We start from the raw sequence: 13,675 nt of genomic DNA, 5'->3' as shown, positions 1-13,675 counted from the left end.
GCTTTCCTTGGAGGCAGCTCCATCTTCGTCACTATACATAACAGTCGGTTTGCAGCAAGGCTAGACCGCTCATCTAGTTGCACGGTTCGAGATGATAAAATCAGTAAAGACACGATGAAGGGGTGAAAATGGTGGTCTTCTGGAGGAGTGGATGTTGAGTGCTTATCAGCCCGAAGCTTTGTGGGATAGGATCGATGGTGCCATCAGCTTCTTACCCGATTGAGTAAAGTGCTTATTGGATGTGCTACTTGTAGCTATCATATTGTGGTTCATCTGTGGCACGCCTTGCATCAAGTGGTGACCTGATTGTCCCTCTCCGATTGGACGGTCGCCCATTGTCGGCTCCCGCGCCTTTGACGTATTTCGAATTCCTCGTCGGGGCGTCCGACAACCTGGACGTTCCGATCCTCTGCTTACGTGTCGTGTCGCCAGGGATGAATTGAATGGAAAGATATAAAGGATGACTGGTTTGATCACACAGCTCCAATCCTTCGCATCATCGACCGATCGAAAATACTTGGGATCTGATACTAAGGAAGGATGGTTGATGCAGTGGTTAACATGGAGAGCGTCGCTGCACTGATAAGGGCCCTGCCCAGCAGCTACGCCATCATGGGCCTAGTTGCTATTGTCATCTACTGTCTATACCAGGTACACTTCAGTTTTTCTGGATTCTCTTCCCTCTGCTAACTGTTATTCCCATTGACAGGCAACCATGATGACGGACATTCCGCACATCAAAGGGTTGCCCGAAATCCCAGGAGCCGTTCCAATATTCGGCCATCTTCGGAAATTGGGTGACGACCACGCAAGTGTGTGTGAGCGCTGGTGGCGACAGTACGGTCATTCAGTCTTCCAGATCAAGCTCGGTAATACCCGGGCGGTCGTTTTCAACTCCTTCGAAGACTGTCGCACCGTGTTATTAGGCCATCAAAATGCAATCATCGATCGGCCGAAGCTGTATACATTTCACGGGGTTATCAGCAGTACTCAAGGATTCACCATTGGCTCGTCTCCCTGGGACGATTCCTGTAAGAGGAAGCGCAAGGCAGCTGGTACGGCATTGGGCAGGCCAGCTTTGAGGAATTATCATCCCATGTTTGATTTGGAAAGCTACTGTATTGTCCGAGATCTCTTTCGCGACAGTAAAAACGGCCAAGTGGAACTCAATATTCGCCCATATATTCAGAGGTACGCCCTCAATACGACCTTGACTCTATGCTACGGTATTCGCATGGACGAAGTCTATGATGACCTTCTCCGGGAAATCCTTCATGTGGGATCAGCGATATCCTTGCTGCGAAGTGCGTCGGAGAATCTGCAGGACTATATTCCTATTTTACGTTATGCACCGAATAATGAGAAGACCGCTCGATCCAAGGAGCTTAGGGAGCGTCGAGACGCTTACCTCAATCTCCTCTTGAACAAAGTTCGCGATATGATCAAAAAGGGAACAGATAAGCCATGCATTTCTGCTGCTATTCTCAAGGATGAAGAGACTAAGCTTAGTGGTGTTGAGGTCTCCTCTATCTGTCTTTCGCTGGTGTCTGGTGGATTCGAAACAATCCCGGGGACATTGACTTCAGTCATCGGTTCGTTGTCCACCCCAGAAGGCCAGGTCTGGCAAGACAGAGCATATGAGGATATAAAAAGATACTACCCAGATACAGAAGACGCCTGGCTAGCATCTATACATGAGGAGAAGGTTCCCTATGTGAATGCCATCGTCAAAGAGGCAGGGCGATACTATACAGTCAGTTCCATGAGTTTACCCCGGAAAACTGCGACAGAAGTGAACTGGAACGGAGCTATCATTCCTCCGAAAACGATGGTTTTGATAAATGCGCAAGCGGGTAACCATGGTAAGCATTTCCAGATATCCACGATCAGAACATCCTGCTAACTCAACCGTAGACGTTGACCACTTTGGACCTGATGCAGGCAGATTCGATCCCGAGCGATGGCTAAAATCCGTCGACCCTCCCCGTGAGAAGGAGATCCAAGGACTACCGCATCTGAGCTTTGGGGCCGGATCTCGTGCTTGTTCGGGGCAAGTTATCGCAATCAGGCTGCTATACACGGCACTGGTGCGCATTCTCTCGTCGTATAAGATTGTGGCCAGTGAAGATCAACCTCCGAACACTGACTACGTCGAGTACAATCAATTCAAGACAGCTCTCGTGGCTATTCCGAGGGATTTCAAGGTCAGGTTAATTCCGCGGGATGATGTATTGACTCGACAGTGCTTGGAGGCGGCTGAATTGAGGACTAAGGAGCACTACAGGGAGTGATATTGTAGGAAATTCGACACTTTTTTAGTAAATTTAGCAACATGAAAATTGAAAATATCATAGTTTGTTCTAGTTGCAGTCTATAGGCAGTGCCGCCTCATAAAATCTGGTTCTGGTACTGGAGCGTCGGTCGATCCGACAAGCAGACAAGCCACATAAAGCGGGGAGCGTCCCCTCCCACTCGACATGGCCCTTCCACATCTTTGTCGCATCTCTCCAAAACACATCACTCACATCCGAAATGGAATCACTATCGACACAAGACATAATGAGCGTCAAGGGCCGCATCGCCCTAGTCACCGGTGGAAGTAGCGGAATAGGACGAATGATTTCCCAGGTAAATCAGTCCCTAGACTTAAGGTAGCAAATACTCATAGTAGCCGCCATCTCAGGGCCTTGTCATCAACGGCGCCAAAGTCTACATAGTCGCACTTCCAGGTGACCCCATCGACCAAACAGTACAGGACTTGAACGCATGTGGAACTGAATCAGGTGGAAGCGCTGAAGGGTACGTGTTGACAAATACCTTCCCAAATCCCCTTATCAATAGTCCAGTTCAATACTTAACCCGCAATCAAGCTACGCCTGCGACTTGTCCTCTAAGGAGTCCATTTTCAAACTTGCTGAGATAATCTCTGGCAAAGAAACTAAACTCGACATGCTCATATCCAATGCCGGGATTCGACGGGACCCTCCTATCGCATGCAATGTTCTCACTGCGACCCTGGCCGAGCTGCAGGAGTCAATGTGGTCAAGCAGAGAATCAGACTGGGCCAATACTTTTCAAGTCAACACAACAGCGCATTACTTCCTTAGTGTTGCGTTTCTTCCTCTCCTGGCTGCCGCGGCCGATCAGCAACTAGATGATGGTCGTCGAGGTCAGGACGATGGGAGAGGCGTGGTAGTCATCACCAGCTCTTGTGCGAGTATGCATAATGCGACGAATGTGGACCTGACGAGCTACGCTACGAGCAAAGCGGCGACAGATCATTTGGTGAAGTTGTTGGCTGCGAAGTTTCATCGGTTTTATGTGCGGGTAGTGGGGATAAATCCTGGATGTGGGTGTTGCTGTCTTCTTTTCATTCCAGCCTCTCTCGTGCGACTATTAAGTTTGAATGAGTTTATGTTGACTTTGAAGTAGTTGTTCCCTCTAACATGAACCCCGTTGGTGCAGCGGGGAATATGTTCAGCGGCTTGTTTGACAAGGTCCCTGCTAAACGAGCTGGGAGGTCTGAAGATCTTGCAGGGACGGTGTTGTATCTGGTCAGCAGGGCTGGAGTAAGATGCCATTCCCCTTCCTTGTTGCAAATGCTAATGAAGCTGTTGCAGTCGTATGTGGATGGTATCTCTCTTTGCATTGATGGCGGCCGGATACTGCTAGCTAATGGGCAGGAATAGGCGACGCTCAGAACAGGTCCAGGCGTTTTCTTCAAAATGGACAAAATAAATAATTGGCAACCAAACAAAGCGAATCAGAATAAGAGCAAAAACATACAACAGAAGGGATTCGCTGGTGGTCACCCACCCAACTACTAACCTCCCGGCGTGTGGCTTGAGTACGGCTGAGCGGACGGGAAGCCCTATTTTCCACACCCTGTGGTCGTATGTACCTACTTAATCAGAGCAGATATTTATATAGTGGTTGGCTTAATGACCGACAACTTATCTGCTCAGTCATTCAGGCTCATTTATTGGCTGGACTTCCTCACTGTCATACTATCACGCTGGTGAATGTCCAGATGTCTACATTCCAGCCTTTGTGACCGGCGAGTTTGTGATATCGGAGACAAAGTATTGCCCCACTCTAGCCTCATCGTCTACTACATACGTTTCCTGACACGGAGAGCTGGGACTGGCATCTCTATCGCCTGTTGTTGGGGATTAGTGCGCGCGATTTAAGATGTAGGACGGCGGAGCCCACCGTTTCGGTGGTATTACTTCTCTAAGTTGCGCCGAGACACTCGCCAGCAACTCTACTGCCACAGTCACGCTCTCCTCTAGTTACTCTACTAATTAAAGATACGACGACCACGCAAATCCACAGTCGCGCCGAGCTAGGATGCGATTAGCGCATTTGGGTTCTCTTTCTTTGCAGTATTGTAGAAAAGGCTTCTGATTTTAGCGTTCCCGTATCTCAGTATTAAGGTCTCTTTGAAGTAATCAGCTATAAATTCTTTTTGCGCTGTTACAGACAATGTTTGCGGACGCCGACACGACAAAAAGTATGTTCTGATCGAGTAGTACAATATCAACGGGGACATCATCCACGATTACGACTGTGGCAACTGCCAGCACGAATGATTCAAGTGCGAGCACTGTCCGGAGGCGCCACCTAGGACAATACAATCAGGAAAGTAAATGTACTTGGGTAGGATTCTTCTACACAACATTAGTATGAAGCCGTCACTTTACTGTTGAAGGATAGCTGCTTGATCACACCCCTCTCATCTTCCAGGGAGAAGGGTGGGTTATGTATCTGCTCTGCCCTTCGAAGAAATACCGTTTATAAATGTGTATGAAAGACTGGAGTGTGTCCCAGGTAGCTTAACCCCCCATATTAAATTTTCTGAAGATTCACTGGGATCTACTCATTTAGTTCAGCTACTGAACTGACCTAAAGTGGCTTCTTCAATGGAAATGTTGGGAGCTGTCCCATCCAGTGTATAATATGCAGAATATCCTTTCTGTCATTGCTTCATTATGTTCCACCATCTCTCACCATTTTTTAAATCATCTTTATGTCACTCTTTACCTCTTTATCTTGCTCTCTCCACTTCCCACATTCCCATGCATTGACAAGACAAGCATTCTCCAGGGCCCTGTCATACATGGCCTGTCACAACGGTCGGTGGTTACGAGTGAACCATGAGTTGAATGCATCGAAACATTGACTCCTATACATGAGAAAACCGATTGGTATTAGCCAAATATACGCGGACTCGTAGAATTTTTGGTATATGGGCGTATCTTCCAGACCAGACGAAAGAAGCCGGATCATCTCCATGCTGAAGAAATCTGGTTCAGAAGGTATGTCCTATGTCCAATAATTCCGCTCAGACTTAAGACAAGTCAGACGGACCAATTACGGCCTTTCAGTTCCAGTTCACGAATAGCGAGCCAAGAGATGATATGGGCGGAGGACCCTTGTATATCTATTTGACCATGTACAAAATCTTAATACATCAGATTTCCGCTACGAGCGATCGGAGAACGAAGCTCCCTCCGTACCAAACAGTGGGATGTGAGGCCCTCCTAGTAAATACCCTTTGCCCCTCTTCGCAGCTACATTCCGCAACCACAACGCGACTGGTGTGATGCTACTAGATGTGCATTGCAAAAGTTTCCACCTTCAGAGGCGTGAATGGCTTGGAGTATACAGCGAACGCCCGCTTGGATTCCTGCAGGCCTTGCAGGATAATTCTGGCCGGCTCTAGCTGATCCAGGACGTCTAGAGTCAAACATTTAAATTTTAGGTTCGGCTTCTGAACCGTGGTCACCTAGCCTGAGGGGCACCATTCGGCAAAATACGAGGTCAGTTCAGACAGCAATTCGTGTGGTTGACTTTCTTTCCCGTTTTCGGCTTGACATGCGTCTAGAACGCCGAAGCCCATCAAGACAAGGGCCTGCGTCCCTTAAAGCGAGCGCAGATGACAATGATGTACTAAGACATGTTTCGTTCTGAGAGGCCGAAGCCTACGTGATTAATTTCCAACGATCATAGACCTTAACACTTTAATGACTTAGAAATCATCTAATATACTGCAATAACTCTAATATCACGCAGATATATTACTTCTCAGCGACCTTTCCATCCTCAGATCCAATTTCTGATCGGGAAGTGACTGGACTTTGTATACTTACTTTGATTTATAATAAGATATTGCAGAAGACGGTTTGTTAATATGGCCATCTTAATCTTTCTTATCACATACAGGGCAGGAGGTAGCTCACATGGCCACCCACGGCATTACCATCTAGACACATTGGGATGGCATTGACGTTTTCCATCAATTTAAGGTCGGGGGATGCTTAGGAACATGCAGGATCTCTGAAGTCAACCTTAAACTTCCTTTACCAAAAAACGCTATTGAAAACCAAGATTGCATTATTTTATTATCCCGAAGCTCTAAATTGCACCCGTAGCGATACATAGAACTAAATTCCGAGTATGTTCTAGCCCATAGCTAACCACCTTCTGGGCTCATGTCACGTAAAGTCCTTGGGCGTACAAGGCAAAGTTAGCCAAGTTGGAACAACGAATTAGAGCTCCCAAAATACGGAAAACCTTCCTTGATACCCTAGAGTTCTAGCGGCACTTGCTCGTGTAACTTGCACAGAGACTGATAAACCTTGGTTGTCTATGCTCCTTCATACTCTGTGTATACCAATTGGAAATCAAGCTAGGTTCAAAAGGCGCCAGTGGAATGAGATGACCATTTACTCTAAAGCAAATATAATTGAGTTCTAAATTGGTATTACTTTGGCTTATAAAACCCCACGAAACTTAATTTTAAGGATCGGGAATGACTACCTTAACTTGTGGGGCGGCTCTAAAGTTCACGTTAAACCAGGGATTTGAATCGTATTCTATACTTGCAGAACTGATCTGAACGAAAGACACTAAGCTCACGCAAATCTAATGCCGATAAAAACCGGTTAGATTCCCCAGTACTACGCCGATCCCAGACTCATGACATTCATACACTGCCACAAGTATCTTCCAAAATGTCTTCCCTACGACTCGTTAGCCTCTCCGGTGTTATGAATATCACCGACGATGAATGGCTCCTCCCACATGAATACGCCACGCGAATGCGATCCTTTCCACCAGTGATCCTGGCTGCCCCTGATCGCTACACGGGATACCAGTCCTGGGTGGAACGTATGGGCGGCGAAATCCGTGTCGAGTTGTATGTAACCTTCAGCTTAACACCGGGGGATCAGTCAGTCAAGGTGAATTATGAAACGAAGCTGTTTGAAGGTATCAGTGAAAATACCGACGATCTAGACGGGCAGCACATTGGAAGCACTATCATTGATAAAGATGGAGCGGGTGAGATCAAATTCACAGTCAAGAATACTGATGAGGGTGGTGACAAGGCGGATATCCGCATGTATGTAGTGAATGCAAGATTTGATCAAGGAGCGAGTGGACCACCTGCACACTGAGTGCTAGGTTCCACAAACAGCAGGGTCTTTTTCTTCTGACTGGCCTCATATTGCACTCCGTGGAAGTTTTGTTGTAGTCGGGAAATTGTCAAGGAAATGTTAATAGTCTATTTTGGGCTTAGCAAGTGGATCTGGTCTAAACCCCACGTGTTGTTAGTGGAAAAAGCACGAAGTTCTAGGCCTAGGCAGAAAAGAATAAGTCGAAAGGTGTGTGAAATGGAATTTCAAGCCAATAATTTGCAGATGGCCTTGTAACGAGTCCCACATACTAGGGTCAGTCGAATGCAACACAAAGTTGCAATGTAGGCAACAATCATGTCGCAAGTGGCTTGCCATGAAGATCAGCTGAGAAGGCCGAATAATAGTCCCAGTGCTTCGATTGGCCCAATGCCATTGATTTACTCAATGTTATCTGGCGTCGAGAGTCATCAAGTTGGAGTGTCTTTATCACGCAAATCATCTAATCCGAGGAAGTTCGTGTGATCACAAATTTACCATGGTATCTAGGAGCTCTAATGTACCACATAGCTGTCATCTGCTTTGATGAGCAGATTCCCGCAACGTAGAGAACGTCATGTCGTTCTATTGGGGAGGAGAGGAATGATACTTCGTAAAAGGAATCATTCTAGGCCTTTACCATATGGTTCTGAAGTTGATAGGTTCATTCGCAAGCAGGTAGCCTGTGAGCTTGAGCTATAAATTTGGCTCACATTCATACTACATGGCTTATTATCAGTCAAGCTAATTATGTCTAAGACTCATTGAAAGTAACTCGATACTCACAACTGTACAACAAAATGTCTGCTAGTACCAATGAAGTCCGTGCTGGTGCGTACAACAGATCCCGATACTAGTCAGGGCTAAGTCAGGTAGGCTTTGTTGTCTCTGTGGCAAAGGAACGCTCGCAAGACGGCGAGCCGAATGTCTACACTGCCACGCAAATTCCAACTGTCAATTCACTACCCGAAGGCTCTCCTGCTATTATAGAAAGTGACCCTGACTTTGAGTTCCCATTCGGGCCAATAAAGGGGTGTTAGACTATTCTCAGGTACATGTCAAGATACTGACATTTCTTAGTTAGTTGGATACTTTGATACAAACACCTTGGAGGCTGGGGTTAGGCTGGAGGTGTTTGGAGCACATATTCTGAACCTATTTGGAAACTTGAAAGACGGAATCGTGGGAAAATTTGATCTCTTCCTTGCAAAGGGAGAGGTACGTCTCTACTTGAAGAATGGAAACGGTACAGTCAATCCTAAATGGCTTCTACTGGCGCTATTCTGCTAATATGGCGTACAGAAATTTGGGTCCATGTTGATGTTAAGGTACTGTTTGATGGCACGTTCAAGGATGATGTGAAAATCCTCAAGTTCTAAGCAACATGGTCCACTCTTATTGAGCCGACCACGACACACGGGCCAGATTGATGCCCGCGAACATCTTTAATTCTGTCAGTTCAGATGCCTTACCCAGTCCCAGATTGATGTACGCAACTGCAGAATGTTAATCATTCTCAAACTCTTGCCCACTCTACCACTTACTGTCTGACTAGCAACTTAATTAGTCGATTGTGCGCCGCCTCAGCAGCAAGTAGACACCTAACATCTGTGTACTTATTATCAGTGTACATATGTATGGCTGGCAGTCGAACAATAATTTGACGTCCTTCGGTACAGTGACTCTGCCTAGGGTAAGCCAGATGATCCAGGAGGAGGCGGAGAGAAGGCCGTTGTTGGTAGCAGCCGAGGAACGTTCCACATATGAATCTGCAAGTTGAACTTTTCCGCAACGCCACGAACAACATGCAAGGTGGCACACTTGCGCTGCCGAGGAGGAAAGGGGATGTAATCTTCTGATCTCATATATATCACAAATACTAGTATGGTAGGGGTCAAAAAAGAATAAACAAAAACATACAACAGAAGGGATTCGCTGGTGGTCACCCACCCAACTACTAACCTCCCGGCGTGTGGCTTAAGTACGGCTGAGCGGACGGGAAGCCCTGTTTTCCACACCCTATGGTCGTATGTGTCAGATAAATTATCTAAAAGGCTTATATAGCATGTTTCTTTACGAGGATTGTCATGCGAACTTGGCTACGAGGGAACCCGGCAGTCTTATGTGTAGCTTCTGAAACCGACGTCGTCCGCGCTCGGTAGTTGATACTGAAGAGGTATGTAATAGTAAAAATCTATATTCATCCACATGGTAAGGTATGATACATCGGATGCTTACGGTTATTAAAACTGACCATGTCAGAGAAGACGTAAGTGAATATATGAAGAGTATTGGAAAGAAGTTAGGGAGATCATAGAGCATGATGTTTACAATTTGCATCTCTCCCTACTACTGATCTTTTACTGACGTTGATAGAGAAATTCTCATGTGATCGTAAGATTGTCCTGTGTAATGTATTTATTCGAATACGTGCGTGGTAAGTAGAGCTAGGGATGCTCATTCTCATGATGTCTGCAATAATCCACGTCTGAGAACCGAATTGTATATATTCTCGTCACCAAAAGTTTGTATACCCACCCAACAACACATCACAGGCACGACCGGCCTGTAGTAAAACGAATAAAACTCATTTAACAGTACCTCATATGACATATTCAAACCAAGTAAATAAGAAAATAGAATACTCCTGTAAAAAAAAGTGCGACCTACCTTGAAGGATCGAACCTCCATATCCAAGTCTTCAAGTTAACGGCACACACGAAAATGAAATTTCCACACCTTAACCCAGCTTCTGCGTGTCATGCAAAATATCAAAAGCTCCCTCAACAAACATGGCCGGATGGTGTAGTTGGTTATCACGTATCGTTAACACCGATAAGGTCCTGGGATCGAGCCCCAGTCTGGTCATTACTTTTTGCTTTTTTATTCCCCACCCATACATACCTCCACTGGAATTGAGATCCAGCTACATACCATGCACTGCTGTATTTTCTTTTGGACTATGCAGACGTCAATTGTTGCCAAGTTGCTGCATGTTGGCTTGGCATACATCTAATCCCTTAGGGTGTTCCCCACGGACCCTCAGTCGATCGGAAAGACTTGAAATACCGGACTATGCACTCTGCAAAACGACGTGTAAAGAAGTGAAGTACACAGCTATACCAGCTGCCTTATCTATTTTTGATGACATATATCGATAAGGACTAGATGAAGCTTGGGCGATACTAAGCAACATACCTATTCCTGTTGCGAATTCGTCGAAATGTTACCGGAATGGTAACCTATAGACGAACATGGCATTGAGACGAAAGGGTGCTGTCGAATATCCCACCAGGTTCACGGATATGTAGAAACAGGAATTCGACAAAGGAATCATACGCAGTGCTCACGGGAGCATGCTAAACGTTGATTGGCAACAATGCCAAAAAGCATTTCTCGGCAAAAACGTATGACCAGACTGGGGCTCGATCCCAGGACCTTATCGGTGTTAACGATACGTGATAACCAACTACACCATCCGGCCAACTTGTTGCAGAACGGGTAGATTCCTTGCTACAGAGGCCAAAAGACCTGGCTTAGCATGATTTTGTGCATACGCGCAAAAGAAGCATTGCCACGGGGTAGCTGTGCTCTTGAAAGAAGACGCTATGCTCCCAGGTTTTGGCTCTACCACAAAGGTATAAATAGCCATCTAGGTAGGTACTATGGTTCAATGTCAAGGTTTTTGCCTCTATGCCCTTTGGCGGGGCCTAAAACAAAGGGATTTTTAATGAAGGGTTACAAATCCTGTTGCGGCCGGGGAGGTACTGAGGTCTTTTGGTAATTTCGGGCCACCTTTGGGTTCTCTTCAGTCGCTATGCGAGAGTAGCGTCTTCGGAAAGATAATTGGTTGGTTGTGATGATTTCTAGAAAGTGTACCCATGCTCAGCATCGCAGTAGATGTAGTTGATCTTCGGCTAATCCAGCCAAACAATCATCGTGGTCCTGTAAGGAACAGATAATGAACAGGACTGCTGTGTATAACTCCCAGATTTAGCATAGGCTTATAGGTGAAGAAGTAAGCCGGCGATGCAGTTCCAGTTTCTTGCTTTCGTGATACATCTCGTCACATACCTCCTTCCCACTTTGGAACCAAATAAACTTTCATCTCAGCCAAGCTATATTGGTAGACCAATGCTATCTCTGCATATGATGTAGGGATCGGCGGTCAAAGCTTATGCAGTAGTCACTGAAACCTAGTCATACATAGATGCTACTGAGCACACCTCCCTCGGAGTACAACAACAGACTCATGCTCAATTGCGTCAAACATGGAGCTACTAGCCTTAGCAGGTCTGCTCTGGGCCATTAGCAAGGCTTGTATATATTATGTATCCTTGCTTCACACTCATACTTACCAGCTTACATGGCAGTAATCATAGCATCATGGACAGCATTGAAAGCGCCCGTGAGAGGCGCTCGCGGTGGCGCAACAGCCACGAAGCACATAGTCGCTATGGCTGTGCGGACATTCTTCGAAACTGTCACGATAGACCAGTTCCGGTAGGTCGCAACAGTTCCAAACCCAGACACACTTCTTGATATTGATAATGAGTTCCAGGTATGCTTATTCCCCTGATACCTCCGCTCGGCTTCTCGAAGCATGGGCACGTCGCACACACACGACCTTAAACACCGTCAAGCTGCCTGACGGGACCACCGCGTTCTGGCTAGGCAATCCAGACGCCGAGCGACTGCTCCTCCATTTGCCGGGCGGCGCATACTGCCTCCCTGCCCTGCCCTCCCACATCGACTATTCCACCTCCATTCTCAGGCAGCTGGGACAAGCGGGAATAGATGCCGGCATGCTCTTCCTCCCTTATGAGCTTACCCCAACCGCGCAATATCCTCATCAAATGAAGCAGGCCGTCGCGCTCCTTCAACATGCCATCGAGGATCTGGGAAAGCGGCCGTCCGAGACAGTGTTGCTGGGTGATTCTGTGGGCGCACATCTCATCTTGTCTGTCCTATCTCATCTTGCGCATCCTCATCCTCACATTCCTTCCCTACTCTTGCGTGAGAGCCTTGCTGGGGCATTGTTGCTTTCACCATGGATGGGCGAGTCTCGGACCGATTATGACAGTTGCCGAAGAAACGCGTCGCGGGATCTTGTCTCACCAGGGTTATTGACTTATTGGGCAGATATGTTTCTTGGTGATGCTGAAATCGATAGCTATAACCGGCCTGCGGGTGCGCCTGAAGGCTGGTGGCGGGATTTGCCTGTGGAGGAGATTTTTATTGGGGTGGGAGGGTATGAGGTATTGTATGATTCGATTATAAAGACTGCTAGGAAGATTAAGGTCAGTGGCTCTTAAATTTTGGGGTGTGACATCTACTAATATGTCTTTCTTCGTTTAGGCAGAACATACCGGAGTCACCATTAGTATTGCCCATCTTGAGGTCCATTGCGAGGCCCTTTCGCCTTTCAATCCAGGAGTGGTTTCGCCGGATCAGTATAGAGCGTTGCTAGCATGGCTGAAGGGTACTTTGTGCAAGTGACGAAATAGCATAGCCGATAGACGACGGGTGAGGATTGAGATCTTCATTAAGGCTAGATTCAAGAATGCTCTAATCCTTGGAAGAGAGCGAGCGATTAGATGTCCAGAGAAAGACGAGATCTGCCCGTCCCGTTGATACAACAAAGACAACTTATTTAAACAAAATACACACAGTTTGACTAAAACATGCGCGACTTCGACCACAAACAATCCACCCATTTCTTTCTCCTTGTTTCAATAGAAAGAAAGAGAGAGAAACAAACAGCAAAAACAAAAAGAAGAGATGGAGTTGAAGGGGATCGAACCCTTGACCTCTCGCATTTCCCATTTGAGGATGCGAAGCGAGCGCTCTACCACTGAGCTACAACCCCCGGTAGACACATACATCCCTTCATTATAGGATTGGTGTGGCAAATTTCATGCTATACAGCTTGACCCATATCATATCAGACCTGTTATCAACAAAACCATGTATTGACCATACATGCCCACCCATCTAATGATGTGCGGATGTCCTCGAATACTTTGATTCGTAGTCATCCTCTTTCCCATCGGGATTTTGAATGATTGTGTCATGTAATTATCACAGCTGCCACGTACCTACAGTAGGTACTGCGGTTGGACAATAATGGATGGCATGTCCGGATCGGCCCGTTTCCCCGCAAAGCTTATCTATCCAGCTGGAGTTATACAAATTGATCGGAGAATTATCAACTACCC

At 46.5% G+C, this 13,675-nt stretch overlaps 5 protein-coding genes and 3 non-coding genes across 8 annotated transcripts; 6 read left to right on the top strand and 2 right to left on the bottom strand.

The window, feature by feature from the left end:
* The first annotated feature begins 406 nt into the window (after positions 1–406).
* Positions 407–2,309, top strand: BO83DRAFT_381490 (cytochrome P450). The gene is made up of 3 exons (XM_025532004.1): positions 407–651; positions 710–1,862; positions 1,915–2,309. Exons 1-3 carry the CDS (start codon positions 562–564, stop codon positions 2,289–2,291), a joined length of 1,620 nt encoding a protein of 539 aa, XP_025384299.1. The 5' UTR covers positions 407–561; the 3' UTR covers positions 2,292–2,309.
* A 223-nt stretch (positions 2,310–2,532) lies between these two features.
* On the top strand, positions 2,533–3,689 carry BO83DRAFT_392203 (SDR family NAD(P)-dependent oxidoreductase; the record flags this gene model as incomplete). The annotated part of the gene is made up of 5 exons (XM_025532928.1): positions 2,533–2,628; positions 2,672–2,799; positions 2,871–3,349; positions 3,433–3,569; positions 3,621–3,689. 5 exons carry the CDS (start codon positions 2,533–2,535, stop codon positions 3,687–3,689), a joined length of 909 nt encoding a protein of 302 aa, XP_025384298.1.
* Positions 3,690–6,956: 3,267 nt separating this feature from the next.
* Positions 6,957–7,460, top strand: BO83DRAFT_453361 (uncharacterized protein; the record flags this gene model as incomplete). The annotated part of the gene is made up of 1 exon (XM_025536908.1): positions 6,957–7,460. Exon 1 carries the CDS (start codon positions 7,017–7,019, stop codon positions 7,458–7,460), a length of 444 nt encoding a protein of 147 aa, XP_025384297.1. The 5' UTR covers positions 6,957–7,016.
* Positions 7,461–8,257: 797 nt separating this feature from the next.
* On the top strand, positions 8,258–8,836 carry BO83DRAFT_430569 (uncharacterized protein; the record flags this gene model as incomplete). Its single annotated transcript, XM_025535529.1, has 4 exons — positions 8,258–8,288; positions 8,334–8,492; positions 8,542–8,703; positions 8,760–8,836. 4 exons carry the CDS (start codon positions 8,258–8,260, stop codon positions 8,834–8,836), a joined length of 429 nt encoding a protein of 142 aa, XP_025384296.1.
* A 1,415-nt stretch (positions 8,837–10,251) lies between these two features.
* BO83DRAFT_t227 lies at positions 10,252–10,325 on the top strand. Its single transcript has one exon. It is a non-coding gene; the product is annotated as a tRNA-Val (tRNA).
* Positions 10,326–10,867: 542 nt separating this feature from the next.
* BO83DRAFT_t226 lies at positions 10,868–10,941 on the bottom strand. The gene has a single exon. It is a non-coding gene; the product is annotated as a tRNA-Val (tRNA).
* Positions 10,942–11,913: 972 nt separating this feature from the next.
* Positions 11,914–12,956, top strand: BO83DRAFT_402021 (esterase; the record flags this gene model as incomplete). The annotated part of the gene is made up of 3 exons (XM_025533505.1): positions 11,914–11,960; positions 12,019–12,757; positions 12,816–12,956. The coding sequence occupies 3 exons, from the start codon at positions 11,914–11,916 to the stop codon at positions 12,954–12,956; spliced, it is 927 nt and encodes a 308-aa protein (XP_025384295.1).
* A 283-nt stretch (positions 12,957–13,239) lies between these two features.
* On the bottom strand, positions 13,240–13,326 carry BO83DRAFT_t225. Its single transcript has one exon. It is a non-coding gene; the product is annotated as a tRNA-Ala (tRNA).
* Positions 13,327–13,675: the final 349 nt, after the last annotated feature.

The sequence above is a fragment of the Aspergillus eucalypticola genome (genome assembly GCF_003184535.1).
Source record: "Aspergillus eucalypticola CBS 122712 chromosome Unknown BO83scaffold_28, whole genome shotgun sequence".
Lineage (NCBI taxonomy): Eukaryota > Fungi > Ascomycota > Eurotiomycetes > Eurotiales > Aspergillaceae > Aspergillus > Aspergillus eucalypticola.
This window is presented reverse-complemented; position numbering and strand designations above follow the sequence as displayed.

What these genes read in the sequence shown, in the direction of transcription:
- BO83DRAFT_381490 (XM_025532004.1), top strand. Translation starts at nt 562, where the DNA reads ATGGAGAGCGTCGCTGCACTGATAAGGGCCCTGCCCAGCAGCTACGCC. An exon ending in TCATCTACTGTCTATACCAG is followed by an intron (nt 652 to 709) that starts GTACACTTCAGT and finishes TCCCATTGACAG; the next exon opens with GCAACCATGATGACGGACAT. An exon ending in TGCGCAAGCGGGTAACCATG is followed by an intron (nt 1,863 to 1,914) that starts GTAAGCATTTCC and finishes ACTCAACCGTAG; the next exon opens with ACGTTGACCACTTTGGACCT.